This window comes from Talpa europaea (genome assembly GCF_964194135.1).
Source record: "Talpa europaea genome assembly, chromosome: 10".
NCBI classification, from domain to species: Eukaryota; Metazoa; Chordata; class Mammalia; order Eulipotyphla; family Talpidae; genus Talpa; species Talpa europaea.
The window spans coordinates 71,573,640-71,590,864 of NC_140077.1; the positions used below are offsets into that span (position 1 = coordinate 71,573,640).

General features: G+C 47.4%; 1 protein-coding gene across 1 annotated transcript; it reads left to right on the forward strand.

Moving 5' to 3' along the window:
- Positions 1 to 1,036: 1,036 nt before the first annotated feature.
- FCMR (Fc mu receptor) lies at positions 1,037 to 13,345 on the forward strand (the record flags this gene model as incomplete). The annotated part of the gene is made up of 7 exons (XM_084245519.1): positions 1,037 to 1,073; positions 5,949 to 6,284; positions 8,745 to 8,958; positions 10,057 to 10,187; positions 10,550 to 10,705; positions 11,060 to 11,178; positions 13,217 to 13,345. 7 exons carry the CDS (start codon positions 1,037 to 1,039, stop codon positions 13,343 to 13,345), a joined length of 1,122 nt encoding a protein of 373 aa, XP_084101645.1.
- Positions 13,346 to 17,225: the final 3,880 nt, after the last annotated feature.

Sequence of the window (17,225 nt, forward strand, 5' to 3'; positions counted from 1 at the left end):
ATGTCCTGCAAGGCAGGCAAAGCAGGACCCATCCATCATTCATCAATGTAAAGACCAAGGCCCAAAGCTAGAAAGTGCCAAGTCAGGACAGGATCCAGGTCTTCTTTCTGGAATCCAAAGTTCTTTCCATGACACCTCGTGGCTGATTGTCTCAGCATCTTTCTTCTCCACCACTGAGCCTCACTCCTCCCTTCTCTACACCCCAAAGGATGGCCCTGGTAGGCCGACAGGACACTGGCAGAGCTGCTGTGTGATCTGTCACACTCTGCTCTTGGACTGCTCCTGTAATGAATGAACAGTAGCCCGGGTCCCTGTCAGTGGGCAGCACCTTAGGCAGATAGTGGGGAGAGATATGAAGAGGGCAATCTGAAGTGCTGGACAAGTTGGGGTGACAGCTCAGGAAAGATGTCCTGAAGGAGGAAATGCCAGGGATTGTCTACTTACATCTTCACCTTGTACATAAAAAGAAGGATCAGAGAAAGGTAGAGGGTAACTCATATCAACTATTAGTGTCCTGCATGGTAGGTGCTAAAATGAGTACATTGGTGGCTGGCAATGGTTACAACAAACGGCATCTTCTGTCTTCAAACCCAACTTCTGTCCAGGAAGCCATCCTCAGATGGAGAAATCTGTGATGAGTCTCCTTTTTCCTGGAGACAAGGTTAAAGTAAATGACTCAGACTCAGCAGTCAGGGAATATACATAAAGCATGGGAGGTCAAAGAAAAACTAAACCTGCTGATTTCTAACAGTTTGAAGTAACCATCTTGAGTACCTCAAACACTGGCAACCCATTCTGAACCCATGTTTTCTCAACCTGACTTCCGCTGTGGTTTATCGGTAGTTTCTTTTTTGGGCTATCAAAACAAGTTATAATCAAGACAGGTTGTATTTCCTCATTTTCAAGCCTTTCTATCTGTAAGGGCCAGAAATCTCTTTGAAACAATCAGCAGATTGCGACAGGCCCCTGGGCAAGCAGTGGATCTCTGCCCCTGTTTCCCGGGGCTCCTGGATGTAACCCTGCTCTGGAAGAAGCCATGGAACTGTGGCTTTGGTTGCTTTACTTCTTGCCAGGTAAGTGCAGTGGGGAAACACCTCAGATGTCTTATGGGGTTCGAAATGGCCACAAGTAGGGGAATTGTTCCCATAAGGACACTTTTTTTTTTTTTATGTATTCTGGCTTTCTTCATGATAACTCGAATATGGAAGAAAACAAATGCCTGTTGAGTTGAAGATGGAAAACCCTAAGAGTCTGAGGGAATCTAGTTTTAATGAAATGTTACTCTGAGAGGCAGAGTGCGAGCACTGCAGATGACTAACTAAACTTAGACTGAGAGGGAGTGGGGTAGGTGGGAGTGAATTGTTCCACTACCACGATGCACCATTCCAGCCAGGCCAAAGGGGTCCCTGCTCTGGGCTCAGGCATTCACCATTTGTGCCCAAACCCAGGGGGCAATGAGTTTAAGGCTCAAGAGGATCTGCCTGCCTCAATCCCACACCCACTCCCCCACTTCTGGACCTTTAACTCCTTATCCAAATGACTCCAGTTTCACTTTCAAAGGCTACATGAGCCTCATGCTGGGTCTTCTATCCTGGGGTGACCCTTAGGCCTATCAAAGGGTGGCCACCAGTGACTAGATGGTAAGGAGATAGATGGAACTTGTACCTGAAAACTGGAAAATCCACCATGTATGCATCAGGGCCCTGTGGAATGTGCAGAAGCCAGGGATAGGGAAGGAGAGTGAGGCCAAAGGCAAGTAGTGTGAGGCCGTTTTCCTCGACATTGCCGTGTTTTAGTATGAACAGCCAAGGAAGATGTGAATTTGTCAGGATAGTTTAGAACATATTTTATTCAACAGTTTAGTTTAAGTTGATTTATAACTTTAAAGTATTTAGATATATAGTATTTGGTCCAATATTAGCGCTATTGCCCCAAATCCTACAAATGTTGGGGTGGTCCTGATTCTCACTGGCCCAGTGCATGAGGGACACATGGAAAACCATGTTGCTGGAAAGTCTCTGTGGCGTTCCACAATAAGGAAATACCACATCACATGATGTAAGCTTTTGAGCCATTTTACCTCAACCCATAACAACATAGACATACACTTGATCCTGAAATTTTTGATTCTTGATTCTTTCCGGTGGGGATGAGTTTTGAGCCTCAGCAGTTGGATGGATGCTGGTGCTATTTTCTGATGGGCAGAGCATGTGAAAGAACAGGTTTAGAAGATAAATCAAGAGTTCTCCTTTTTCCATTGTAAGCTTTAAATACACCTCATATATTCAAGTAGAGTCCCAGTACAGACAAACATCAGAGAGGCAGGTAAAGATAAGATTGGAGAGACATGTTTTGGGAAAATACATATATAGTGCTGGCATTGAAAGCGATGGGAATAAATGAGTTAGTGTGGGGAGAGAATAGAGAATAAGGAAGGCCAGAGAAAAGAACAGGCCCAGGTTCCAAGCCCGAGGGTGGTCCAACCTTGTGAGGGGGTAGAGAAGGAAAAGTAAATACGGAGATTGAAAGGACTGGCCATTGAGACTTCTGTGCTGGGGAAACCAAGAGATGAAAGAGTTTCAAGGTGAGAGGGTCCAGTTACTGGCTGCAGAGAGGGCAAGTAAGATGAAGAGAAAGAAGTGAGCATCAAACTTGACAACAAAGAATGTTTTAGTAACCTTTACCAGATCAGTTTCAGTGGAATGTCAGGGACAAAATTCTGACAGGGGTAGGTGAAAGAGAATTGGGACTGCATGACAGTGGTTTGGCGATTTTCCAAGGTCTGGTTGAGAAAGAGAACAGAGAAGAGGAATGGCCACTGAAGGAGAGGTAAAAGGTCAACCGAGGGGGCTTTCAATAAGGGGGATCCCAGGGTACGCATGCAATCCAGGGCGATGCCAGAAAAGACAACCAGTAATGTGAGGACAGAAAAAAGGTGATTACAGAAGAGAAGTTCCAAAGAAGGTGAGCAGTGTGGGTGCAGGATACAAGCGGAAGGACTGGCCTTCTTCATTGTAATAGAGTAAAGGGCTGGCAGCAGCCTGGACACACCGAGTTAGCATATATGGAAGAGGGGCATTGAGTAAGATGCTCCTTATTCTTTTTTAAAAAACCCACACTTCATTTGAAAAACATGAAAATATCAGACTTTCTTTCCTGAGAGTCTATTACTTCAGATGATAAAGCCACTGCTCTCCAGAGCACCGCCATCAGCCATACAGTCTTGCACCTTATTTTGCATTATGAAAATTAAGGGGGTTTCCCCATGTTCCAAATGTATATTTACATCCAATTATATATCAAGAGTCTGACTTTTAAAACTCTCTCTCTATATATATATATCCCCCTACCCTGCCATCACCACTGAAAATCAAGTCAGTAGTTCAGAGATTAATGTCACCTCTTGAAAATAACAATATTAATCAGTTTAGTTTCATTAGAAAATTTCTCCCACCCCTTGCTTTCTTCACCAGAATTGTTTGTGAATGTAGTTATAGAGCCTAGAATTGCAAAAATTTAAGGGCACCTGGAATGTTTGTTTTAAATGCTGGTTCCTAGGCCCCAACCTTTAAAGATGTAATCACCATGCACAGGGTAGAACTAGGTCACCAGCATCTTAGCTAGCTGTATGCACACAGGGCTATTTCAGACTTCTAAATCAGGAAGTTCTGTCTATCTTTTCTTAGTTCGGTTAATCTGCTTTTTATGTCTTGGGAACAGGTTAGAACCTACTATAAAATCCAAGGAGAGTTGGGGTCTGTTCATTTTCACATAGCCAACCAATCTTTCCTTGTAGACCAGAGCCCAGCGTCTCCAGCAGCTTCATTGTGCTTTATCCATTCAGTATTTGCAAGGTGAGGATGTCTAGCTTGGGCTGCTATAACAAAATACCATAGAGTATATGGCTTAAGCAACAGATTTATTTCTTACCATTCTAGGAGATAGAAGTTCTAAGATCTAGGAGCCAACAAATGGGGTGGGAGTTGGGGGGGGGTACTCTTCCTAGCTTGAAGATGGCCTCCATCTCCCTCTGTGCTCACATGGGCTTTTCTTGTGCCCATTGAGAAAACAGGGACACTAACCCCATTATGAAGGCTCCACCCTCCTGACTTCATCTAACCCAATTACCATTTAAAGTTCCCACCTCCTAATACGGCTTCAACAAATGAATTGTGGAGGAAAAAAAAAAAAACAGGATCTGGGCAAGCCAGTTTTACCAGAAAGTCTGAGGAAGAGACTGGAGGTGTCTGCAGTGGTGATGATCCCCCTCTGCTCTGTCTCGTCCCTGTCCATTTTAGAAGATCTTGCTCTTGGGAAAACAACTTTCACACACACCCCTTTCTCATTAGTATGGTTTAAAAACATTTGAGTGTTCACTGTCCAGAATGAGCTTAACACTCAGGTGTGGGATGTCTGGATACATCAGATGATTCCCACACCCCTTTGATGGGGTCTTTGTCCTTGGAACAGGTCATCCTTCCATTAGCACATTCCAATCAGGAGGCTCCTCACACATCAGAGTTTCTGATGATTTACAGCTCTGAGGGTTTCCATGTCAGATCATGCATCTCTGACTGGCACCTCTCTCCATCAGTTTAACAGCAGCTATGCATTTAGGTTTTAGCATGCTCCTGTAAATGCTTCCCTTCAGCCCCTTCTTTACTCCTATCTCACACTCCACATGGTTTCTACCACTCACTGTTGTCCACATTCCTCCCTGCCCAGAACATCTTCAATCTCTCTGCTCACCCAGAACCTTCAAGTTTACTTCTTATCCTGACTCCCATTATTTAGCTCAGCTTCTTGGAGATATTCATAATGGTGCTCTGTGGATGAATTTTAGGAAGTTGGTGAACTTCTCTCCACCCCATACACACACTATGCCCTGCAAACCCTCTTCCCAAAAATATGCAGACACTTGCTGAGAGCTATACATACTCTCACCCTCTACTCCAGCAGCCTCAACTGCAGTAAATCTGCCTTTCCTTGGTTAAAACATAAGCTTTTTAATGTCAGGGATTCACAGAATACATTGTACTATCCCTGCCTGCTCCACAGCCCCCACTCGTATTTTCTGTACAAATACACTCACGTGTGCCCTCACTGTCCCTCCTACGTCCCTTGCCTCAGTGAAGAGCATCATCATTCCTCAGTTGCCCTTTATGCCAAAGTCCTTTAGGTCAGAGCTTAGATATCATTTCTTCTAGAAAGTCTTCCTCAAATGACAACATCCCTCTGCCACAGCCTGGGTCAGGTTGCCTCCAAGAGACCCTGTGTGTCTCTGCCATGGGGTTGACTGTGCTGCTGAGCGGCCATTCACATGTTACACACTGAGTGACTTGCTCTGTGGGGGGAGGTTGCCAGCTGTGTTACTCTTACATGAAGGAAAGTCAGCACTTGCTGAACGGCTGAGTTCATTCAGCTGGGGAGTGGTTATTCTGGCTGTACAGATATGAGCAAAACCAAATTAAAAAGGAAAACCTGTTACAGCAGAACCACACCATGCCTCCTAACACCCTGAAGTCACTTGGGAGTCACATACTTCTTTGAGTCACCATGGCACATCATCTCTCCTTACAGTGGGACAGTAGTCTTAACTATATTGGGGGATCTTTTGGTGTCTGGGTCACATAGGTTTGGTGATGAGGCTGAGAGTTTCATTAAGGTTTGGCTGAGATTCAGTTCTGGGCATACTCCTGGGAATGAACACAGAGCGAGACTAAAGCTGTAAATGGGGTTGGATGAGGGGAGAGTAAGAGACCAGTTTCATGCAAGGGCTGGCTGAGGCTTAAGCTGATAATGGAAATAGGACTCATTCTGGGGATGATCATTAGACTGGACTGGCTCCTGGGCTGTGTTTGGAAAGAGGATTCGAGTTGGGGACGTGGCTGGTGTTGGTCTCTAGCTGCGGATGGCACATCCTCTACATTAATTTCCTCTTCCTACAGTTTCTGGGGCTCTGAGGTTCCTCCCAGAAATGAAGCTGGAGGGTATTCTGGGTGGATCCATTACCATCGAGTGCCCGCTTCCTGAAACATACGTGCGGATATATCTGTGCCGGAAGATGACTGACTCTAGAATATGTGCTACTGTGATTTCCAACCAGAACTTTGTCAAGAAGGAATACAAGAGACGAGTCTCCCTGAAATATTGTCCAAACAAGAATGTGTACCTAGTTGAGGTGACAAATCTGGCCAAGAGTGACAGTGGCATCTATGCATGTGGAGCAGGCCAGAAAACAGACTGGGGCAGGACCCAGCAAGTCATCCTGAATGTCCGCAGTGGTAGGTGCCCCACCTGACAGAGGCTCAGCCCACCCAGGAAATGTTTCCACCAAGAAAAGTGGGATTAACCATGAAACAGACGCTGAAGCTACAGCCAGTTCAATAATAACTGGGATTTTTGTAGCTGACACTAAATAGACAATTAACTTCATGGTCCCCAGAATGTTATATGTAAATTTTAAGAAAGCAACAAGATAGTTTCTCTCCTTATATTGGATTATATGCATCTGACTAGGGAACAAGGGGGTGGGTTTTGAGCTTAACACGAGGCTCTGAGACTAAAGGAAATTGGAAGTAAAAGGAAATAACTGTCTCAAGTATATAGGAAAGACACTCATTTTTCAAGCCACATTTACAGGCCAAACTTGTTACTTTGTAATCTGATACTTTCCTTTTATTTCTTAAGTTCTATCTTTTTCCTTTTCTCCAACAAATTCTTCTCATATATGTGGCACTAATTCAACAGCCTAGAATCCCAGGGGCCTCTGATAGTTTTCTTTTTTGTTGTTGTTTGTTTGTTTTTGTTATTTATTTATTTATTTGTTTGTTTGTTTGTTTGTTTATACAAGCACTGGGTACAGTCAGAAGCACAGGAGGGTGAGAGAATTCACCAGAGCCAGAGCGGGGAGCAGAACAGGCAGACTGACGAAGTACACTGCTGAGGGGAGCAGCAGGCGAGACAGGAGAGGTCTGCGCGCCATGTGGGACCCTCGCTGGGGACCTAACCGGCGCTGCAGAGGCTACGGGCAGCTTTGCATCCCAGAGCTCAACCTCTGTGCCACCAGGGGAGGCCCACCTCTGATAGTTTTCTAGGGAAAACTGACTGTGTTAGGTTGAAAGAATATGTCTTCTAGGGAAGCCATTAGTTCAGTTCCCTTTCCCCTCTAGGTGGATCCTGCCATCATCCCCTCACTGCCATCCACCTGGGCTGAGTCAGCTGCAGCTCATAGCAACAGCCCCTTCAGGCTTCAGTCTCCTCCCGGGGCACACCAGTGTATTCCTCTTGCCTCCAACAGAGTATGCACCATTCTCAGAAGAGGAGCCAATTACTGAGCCTACACAGCGCTTTCATGAATTTCAACATATGCCAATGGCCCCATGGGTCCAGATGCCTGCACATTCCAGTTCTTCTAAGTTTATATCCAAAGGTCAGTTCACGTGGGGTGAGAGTGGAAGAGATGATGTGACATGAAAATGGAGAAGGGGGATGTGTTCAGTTCACAGACTGGCCGGCAGAGCAGAACTGAGTCTCAAGTGTGTATTACCCTGCCTTCAGCGAGATGTGATCCCTGAAAGAGGCTGTCTCCCTCCTTCAACATCATCCTACAACCTGCTGGTTTCAGAACTTAATCGTCACCAACAGGTGGCACCACTAGTAATGACGTTGGGGCTCCAGTCACAAAATCTAGTTCTTAGGAATGATTGCAGACAACAAGGTAGTGCAGAGATTTCCCCACCAGAGGTCCTCATGCTCCCTTAGAACTGTCTCTACTGGCTAGCAGAGAGTGATTTTAACAGCTCTTTTGCTATAAAAAGATAAATCTGATGAAATTTCTGATGAAATTGATGAAACTTTTACATTGTAGAACATTTTCAATGTAATTTCAATGTAAAAATGTAATTCAATGTAATTTCCATGTAATTTCAATGTAATTCAATGTAATTTCAATGTAAAATGTAAAACATTTACATTACAATGTAAAACATTTTCCTGTTTTAAACGCATTTGGTATGCAATATTTCCATATCTTCACATCTACCCTGTGAAATAGATACATTAATCAGGGGTCCCTGTAGGATGCCAAGAAGGATAAACTGAGTGCATCTTATACCCAGGTGATGGCTGGTAGGTAGGATGTGGGAGAAGAGATAAGCATATAAATTTAGCAAAGGCAGGAGCCTCCCTGGTGGTGCAAGGAGTTAAGCCGCAGTTCTATGACGCTATCTGCAGCCATTGCAGCACAAGTTTGATCCCCGGCCAGGAAGGTGACCCCATGGCACAGCAGACCTCTCTTGTCTCTTGCTGTTCCCCTCAGCAGTGTATTTCATCAATCTACCTGTTCTATTCCTCACTCTGTCTCTGGTCACTCTGTCTCACTCCTCTCACCCCTTGCACCTCTAACTTGTACACCAGTTCTTGTATGCATAAATAAATAATTTTTTTAAAAAAAGTATAGCAAAGGCAAAGTGGAAATTGAACTAGGAGCAATGTTTTCTCCATACTCAGAGGACAAGCTCTTCTGCCTCAAAGTCAAGGAGGGTTTCCTGGATAAAATGGTGTATGAAGCAAATAGAAGTAGAATTTACTAGGTGCAGGGGACATGGTAAGAAGTTATTTCAGGCCACCAGGACTGCAAAAACAAAGATAGCCCAGTTAGAATGAATTTAAGAAAGTGATGGTGAACCAACCCTGCCGGCGAGTATATATGAAAAGTGACTTTTTCTTATTATCTCCTACAGTAACCACACCAGCTCTGAGGACCAAGGTTCCTCCAGCACCCTCCCCCTCCTCCATCATCACAACCACTCACCACCCTCAAGTTTCCAGGGCATCTTTAGTAGCAGGTGCCAATCCCCCAACCGTCCTGCCATCTAACGAAGCCTTAAAGACCTCAGCTCAGAAGGGGCTGCTCAAGCCCCAGACAACCAGTGACATCCACCACCCCAAGCAGAGGTAAGAGCCCTCCGCTAGCCAGGATAGACTAGCACCCCAGCAAAGTTTCACTTTATCTCTAGAGGGCCACCATGACATATAATACCTATGAATACATGTCAGTGCCTCAGCAGGAAATCCTGTAGAAATGAGCCCCAAATCTGCCAGTCATCCAACAGTCATTCAGAAGTTTTGATAGGGAACTAAATGAGAATAAAATTAACTACGGAACTATTAACTTAAAATAACCTTCTTGTGTTTCCTTTTGCTTTTCTAATGTGGCTACCAGGAAATTTAATATTACATCTGCAGCTCACTTTCTATATTCCGATTTGCCAGCATGGGTCTAAAGGCAGGAGAGCAAGCCAGGAAAGTGATGCAATGGGCCACTAGGGGGACAGCATCATAGCAGACTTCAAAAACACCTCAAATTGGATTTACTTTGGCTTAAGGAACCCTTTCCTCACTTCGACATCATTTGAGTCTTATAGCTAAATAAACTGAAGTCATGGGGGCTAAATGTTTTCAAGGAGAACGAGTTCTCCTGATTCCTAGTTTCAGTAAATTACACTAATCTACCAGTGGAAAAGAGTGCACATCAATTCAAGCCACGTTGTCTTAGTCTTCACTATGTGCTGGGCACTGTGCTATCAGTATGTGCCACCTCGCCAGCGCCAGCGTGCACCGGCATCCTTGCTTCCGGAGGAAAACCAGGAGCAGCAGGGTGCGCTCCTTCTTCCCAGGGGTCCTGGCTTAACGAGGGGGGGGGGGACTTCCTTGGCAGAAGTAACTCTTAGCATCTCAAAAACCTTGTGAGAAAACTGAGGTGCAGAAAGTGGGGAGGACCCTAACGTTTAGTGGCTGCTGCAGCAAGTCCTCATCTCCCTTGTTTTGTTTCACCATTGGAGCGGTCCTTGTCAACCAGGTTTTTCCACACCCGTTTCCCAGGAAATGAGGCTCAGACAAGCTGGGGGGAGTGGAGGGAGGGAGGGGGGCTAGAATTCTGTTTACAAAGGGACCAGCTGGGAGGCGGCTCCAAATCCGCGGGCCTGTCAAGTTGTCTCTCACCCGCCCTTCCACGCGGACCTCGGCCCGCTCCCCCTCCCCTTCCCTCCGCAGAGCCTTTCACCACGGCCACAAGTCAGGGACCGAAACCCCGAAATCTCACATCCTGATCCCGACCACCCTGAGCCTAATCCTGCTGGCGCTTCTGGGGCTGGTGCTGAGAAGAGTCATTCAAAGGAGGAAACGTGAGCGTTGGGCTCGCCAGGGAAAGCGAAGCTGCCCTAAGAAGCCAGAGTGATGAGATCCCCCTAGATTCTGCCCGGAAAACCCCAGGCGCTTTGGACGAGCAGCGACTGGGGGGTGGGAGGGGCGGACAGGGACGGGACGGGGCGGGGGCTGAGAGAAGGCCGGCAGGGACGCGCGGCCTGGGCCCCCTCGTTCTCAGGTGGGGGCAGGGCTGTGCCCCGCGTTCTGCGCTCTCTGACGGTGAGCCCCGGGCGCAGGGACAGGGGCGGCCTGGGCTCCTTAGACCCGAGGGAGGGGGCCGCATGGCCACGCGCCTCTGACTCCATTGTCCTTCCCTCTTTCGCTGCGGTTGCACGGGCAGGTCTCGCCAGGCGGGTCTCCAGACAGGCCGTGAGAACGCGCGCCCCGGCGGCTTCCCGGCGGCCCCGGCCCCACGCGCCCCGCGCGTCCCCGCGGCCGCGCGCCGAGAACATCTACAGCGCCTGCCCTCGGCGCGCTCGCGGGGCGGATTCCGCGGGTGAGCCCGGGTGGGGTGAGCGGGGCGCGGGGCTGGGGGGTGGGGGGAGAGCTGGAGGGGGCGGGGCGAGCAGGAGCGGGCAGGGCAAGTGGGCAGCAGACGCTGCGCGGGTGGGCGCGGGGAGAGGGTGAGCTCAGGCGGGGGGACAGCTAGACCAATAGGCGAACGGGCACGGGCCGAGGACCTGCTTCTGCAGAAACAGCGCGGTGGCCGACGTGCGCCCGGAGTCTTGCTTCTCCCGGAAAACCAGCTTCCGCGGGGTCCGGCTTTCCTTCCCAGGGGTTCTGGCAGGGCTGGGTGGGGAACTGGACCCCTAGAACACTTCATCACTTCGGCCTCCCTTGTCCCCCTTAGTTACGCCGGAGGTACCTCTCCCCGGTCCCGGAGATTTGGCGCCCCCGACCCCACCGCAGGTAAGCTCCGCGGTGCCCCTGATTGGCAACCGCGGCCGGAATGGCCGACCCGAGACCCTGGTGAGAGCTGGACTCTTATCCGGAGGCAGCTTGGCGAGGGCGCGGGCTTGCCCCGCAGCAGCCAGGCCTGGAGTGGGGAACAGGTTGTATCAGCTTCTGCCTTTGATGGTGTCGGTAGACTGACTCCCCAACAACTGTGGTAGGTTTAGTTAGTTGTGTAACTTTCGCCCAGCATTTCTTAGATCAATGAGTGTTTAGTAGGGTTGATAGATGGTCACTCGGAAAATATGTGGAGGATGTTCAGGTGGAAGAGATTCTAGGTCTAGAAGGTCTTGAGGTGTTGGCAGCTACCCAACCTCACCTGAATATGAGGAAGAGCTTCCGAGTAAACTTTAATATGAGAGGAGGGGATTTACTCATGAGTGGAAGCGTGTCAGCCTGGCAGATGTTAGGGTGTGGACAGGATTCCACACCATGGGGAGGAGGTTTCCTTTGGAAATCTAGGAATGGACTAGGTGACTCATTTTTCTATCAGTGGCCATTAGCAGATGGGTAAAAAAGCCTTTAATCTATCCATTCATCTTTGCTTTCCCAAATTAAGAAAACATTATGTTCTCTAAGGTAGCCCACACTATTACCGCAGGAGGCAGGAAAAACTAAGCTTGGCAAATATCCTTGTTTCAATGAGGATGTAGACTAAGCAAATGCAACAGACCCTAAAACAATGGATGGAAATTTATTTTCCTCTCAAGTAAAGGTGGGGGGTGGGGGCAGAAGGAGTTGGCCTGAGCCATAAGGTCATCCAGGCGCTCAGGTGCTTTCCCATTGCTCCACCAACCCAAGTCTTGCCTAGGTCATAGTCAGTGCTCAGTCTGCAGGACCAGCCTGCCTTCTACCACACAGGAGAGAGGGAGAAGGTGACCACGACCCTAAAATTTCACACAGCACTTCCACTCCTGTCCCACTGGCCATAATTAATCATGTGACTAAGCATACTTATCTTCAGGGGAGGCTGAGAAATGCAGTCCCTGGAACAATCATGTAGCGGTCTAAAAAGGGAAGTGTCGTGCACAGCAATAAATAACAGCTCTGCTCCAGACACCTCCAGCCTCTTGAACTTGGCCTTGTCCCTGCCAGTAGCTTAGGTATGGCCCTGCAGTGCCCATCATTCTGCCCTTTGCTCTTGATCTTTCCTGTGACCATGCAGGCCCTCACCAAGGCCTGTCCTTGCTCATATCTTATCTTCCCTGCTTGATTGTCTCATTCCCACTACTTGATACTAAAATCTTGATGAAACAGTTTTACAAGGTGGATATAATCAGTGATGAATATTTTGACATTCACAGGAAATATATTTTTAAGCCAATTAAAGTGATCTCAAATGATGAGCAATGGGAGATATAGTTTTAAAACAAGCTGCTACTCAATTCCTCTTTGGTAAAGTACCAAGAATAACAGTTCCTTTCAGTGACCTCTTACTGAGCACCTGCTATATGCAGGAGCTGAACTTCTGGTTCCCAGCACTTGTGTTTAAATACATGAATGTCCCCACCTCTGCCTTCTTGTGTGGATGTTACAGTAGTTGTGCCGTGTTCGGGGTCATGGGGAAGTCCTGTTCTCCAAGATGTTCCTGTGGGTTCTGTCTGGGGAAGAAGCACTGCTCACCACTGTGCCATGCACCGCCTTCCTCCCCTTCACACCCAGCCCCTTCCCAGAATGCACTGTCATGACATGGTGTGCCCTTTCTGAGCCCAATGGAAGTGCAGAGGATGATTCACTTGACTTTGAATAATTCCCTAAGAAGACACATATTTATTCCACAAGTCATGTCATACAGCCCCAGAGGGGAAATTACCCTAGTAGCTGGGTCTCCTTCAGACCTATGCTTAGCCACGTGACTTTAGTCTGAGCATCTCCTGCCCATGTTATATCTTAGTGTTATCCCATTGTCTATGTAAGACACCTCCCTGAAAATCTCCAGAGCTGAGCCACTTGATGAATCTCAACCACCCCTGTGTCTTTGAAGTCAGCAACCATACATTCCCTCTGTGGAAATCTGCCTGGTGAGAAGCTAAAACCCTGTTTTGGTTCTTCCCAGGTATCTGTAACTTCCTGGTTCCATGCCCCATCTCTGAAGACCAGCAATGAATACATGAGCATCCACCACCAGCGTGCCAGCAAGGTGGGGGGCACTGACCCAGATGACTACGTCAATTTTCCCTGCTGACTCACCTCTCTGGCTGATACCCTGGCCCCAGACCTTGATGCAGTGAGCCTCATCTGCCTGCTGGTTTCCAATACCTGCTCCTCCTTCTGGTTTTAGAGCCTCCCACATCCCACTTCCCACCTCCAGTATCTTCCTGTCTCCCCTGAGCATAGGTCATGCCCCCCAATACTTCTTGTACACCTTTGTAGTGCCCTGTGGTTTTCTAGTGAACTCTGACATGCAGAGAATGTGTCCCAGTGTTACCTACTTCCTTTCCATGTCTTGGCAATGGGGTTTTCACAGTATCTGTAAGTACAGTGTCCTTGTTGCCCTGGCTCTAGACCAAGTGACTTAGGACTGGAGCAGAGGCTTCGCTGTTGTTTCAGGAGCCCTTCCCAGGCTTGGGCCTAGCCCATTGAAGGTGCCCTGAGGACATGCCTCAGCTCCGTGAGCTAGGAAGGGCCTGATATAAAACAGAAGGAGGAGATTTTTTTGCCCTGACCTTAAAGCTGGCACTTTACCAGTGAGCATCTATAATCTCATGTCATCTAAGAACAATTTATTTTGATGTGATGAAGGGTTCTACATTTTTGGAACCATGGTGGTTAGGATTCATGATACAGATAAATCTCCCTCTTTGTATAATATATATAAAAATCCTCCCTTGATGCACATAAGTATTCTGCCCCCAGGATAGCCCCTCTTTAGAAATTGTTTTTTTCATCACTTTATCCTTTTTCAATAACCTAGCACTGATATTTGTGTACTTAACTTTGGTCAAAACTATTAACATCTCTTCATTTTCATCTCTTTGCCAGATCCAGGTAACTTATGGCAAAGTAACCTATGGAAGGTACATGACCTGGGATTCCTTGAGGCCCAGGGTTTCTGCATTAGCACTTATGAGATAGAAGAAGAAACATCAACCTCCCATATATACTTTAAGGTTTTTTCAGCAAGACGTAAGCTGACATATCTTTGGATCAAAGTTAACTACAAAGTTCAGCTAGAGCTTGAGACTAGAGAATCCCCAGTCTTACTATTGAATAGAAGGCCTTTCCCGGACATACAATTCAGCTTCACTGGACACTTGTCTGTGGATGGCGAGACTGCCAGACTTGAGGTCCCTGCCTTGTATTAGCAAGGAACCCATCACAAATTGAACAGTACATCCAGGGCAACACCATCGGCCACGTGAGCTTGACACTGGCAGATGATGGAAGAAAGAGTAGGATGAGAAAGGGGGGCTTCCAAGCTGAGGGGATGTGGGAGTAGGTGGGGACTGCAATGTTTAGAGAGCCTGCTTTTTGCTGTGCACTGATCTATATTATATCTTTTTTCATTTCACTCTTTCACCACTCCTGTGCTTTGTTCTTGCAGATTTCATGACAGTGTTATTTCCATGCTCTTAAGTTCAACTTCATATCCCAGCACCCACCATTGTTCTTCAACAATTCAAAAACATGCAAAAAAATAAAAATCCAGTTTATTAAACATTTGCCAGCCTGGTTGCTAGCATGATAGAGGATGAAAGAGAAGCATGGGGCACCGTCGCTGCTGCCTGTACAGAACTGTCTCAGAAATAAATACAGCATCAATTAAAACACGGACAATAATTAGAGTTGTAATAAATACAGGAATTCACTCTGTAGATTATTCACAGCATCCGAGGGATGACTGGCCTTGGGGCCAATTGAAGAATGATGACTTTGAGGATAAGTCTAAAGCCTAGAGTAGGATGAATGGTCAAGGGTATGAAGATAATAATATCAAAGGAAGAGACGCACATTTGAAATGATATGGAGATGAGGAGGGTATCCTGGTCTGGATACTTAGAGCTGGGAGAATTTCTTCATCCAGGTTAAGAGAATGACCACTTCTCCGAAGGCGTTCGTCAGAACTGTGCCTTTGTCCAACCAGAAGGAAAGGAGAATTGAAAGTCTCCCATCTGAGCCCCCAGAATAGGTCTCCTTCTCACCCACCACTTCCAAACTGGCTTGATTCCAAATCATGGGCTGCCAATTTGGGGATAGCCTCTGATGAGCTCATCCACCCCATACTTGTCCCCCATCTATGTGTATTGTCTGTTTCAGGAATGAGAACAGATGGAGTGGACAGCAGCCCGTAAGGAGCAAAGGGAAACTGTATGGTGCAGAGTTCCAGGCAGGGTGGATCTGGTCACCTCCTGAGACCACTGTGCGCATGTGGACACGCAGGCCCAGTGGCCCCTTTCCATTCTGTGTTATGCACCATTATTTATAGGCTGATAGATCTAGTCCTCAAAAACAGTGATCAAGATGTTTTAGGGAGAGCTAATTTGAGGGTGAAATTGGGGTTTTCTTCATTGTTCTAATTTGTGTGTGTGTGTATACAAGCACACCTATATGTGTATATATATATATATATATATATATATATATATATATATAGTTTCCCACAACTTTTTCTTCTACCAACTAGGCCGTCTGAGCATTATGGAAGACCCTGCAGATGGGGTTCAGGGCTCCCTTCTTTCTCTCTCACTTCTGACTCTTTATTGCCCAGCTCAAGTAACCATCAAACTCTTTCACAGTAAAGTGCCCTGTAGTGAAATCATTTGTAGAGCAATGCAGTCACATTTTAACTTGAAAACTGGCAGAAAAATAGGCCATGTTGTTTGTGGGGCTTATGCAAACATATGCTAATTGTTTGCACTCGTCAATTTGCTAATTGATGCAAATATCCCTTTGCTCCTGCTATGTCAGGTGGCTTTGGACAAGCCTGATAGATTCCCCCCCCCCCCCCCCCCCCCCCGCACTGAAGTCGTGATAATCAAGGCTTGTCTACTGCTGGGTTGGACAAACTCAGCTGCTGGCCTGGATTACCTATTTAAACAGTCCCTGGCATGGTAGAAACTGCCTGTGTGCATTCTCATTGACGGGAAACATCCCATTTTCCTGCTGCATAACATAAAATAAAACTGTGTCAAACATTGGGTAGGAACATAACTAAACCTCCCACTCCTTCCCAGGGATGCCAGAGGGACTCCCAAGGCCTCAAAGGGCATGCCTGAGTCCTCGAAGTAGCCAATGTTGAGCTCTCACTATACGGCAGGGTCTGTCTCCTTTAATTCTCTCAGCACTCTTGCCGGGTAGGGTGGTCATCCCATTTCATAAGAAAGAAAAATGAAGCCCAGGGAGGTGGACTTTCTTGCATAGGGCCACCCAGCTACTTAAAGCAGACCTGGACTTGAGGCCAGAACTGCTGGTGCCCAGAGCCTGAATCTTACCCATTCATGTCATTTTTGGAGTTAGGAATGCAAGGTCCTTGGGTTCACTCTGGGAAAGGTATCACCAGAGCTCCCCTTTCAACGGGACGCGGCGAGTTTCCCAGGCGCATTTCTCCACGAGATAGAGACGTCAGTTACAGTTAAAGAGCAGGTTTATTAGGGAAAGGGACAGGTAGAAGAGCTGCCCTGAAAGGGACAGGTTTGTTAAAAGAGGTCTGCATGGGTGCAGGCGGGCGGCCTTGAGGAGAGCTGCCTCTGCTGAGGGAGCTCAGTGAAGAGAAGCCCAGGCATGGCCACAGCTCACGGGCAGACAGGAGGCTGCTGCCCTGCAGAAGGACAGAGAGTTGGTGAAAAGGAGCACCTGCATAGTCACAGGCGGGCAGGAAGGCAGGAAGACTGCTGCTCCCCCACCCCTGCCAGTGCAGAGAGTGCACTGATATAGTCCTCTTCTCTTTGGGAGGGGCTCGCACACCTTTGTGGAGTGGCCTGTTTGCTGCTGGTTTTGGATAACTATGAAGAATCTGAAAGGAACTGGAGATTCCACAATGGGCCCAATCTCTTTATCTTTACCCTCAGGTCTGTGCTCCACTCCCTATAGCATCTGATCCTGCTCGGGTCTTATGCCTTGAGATA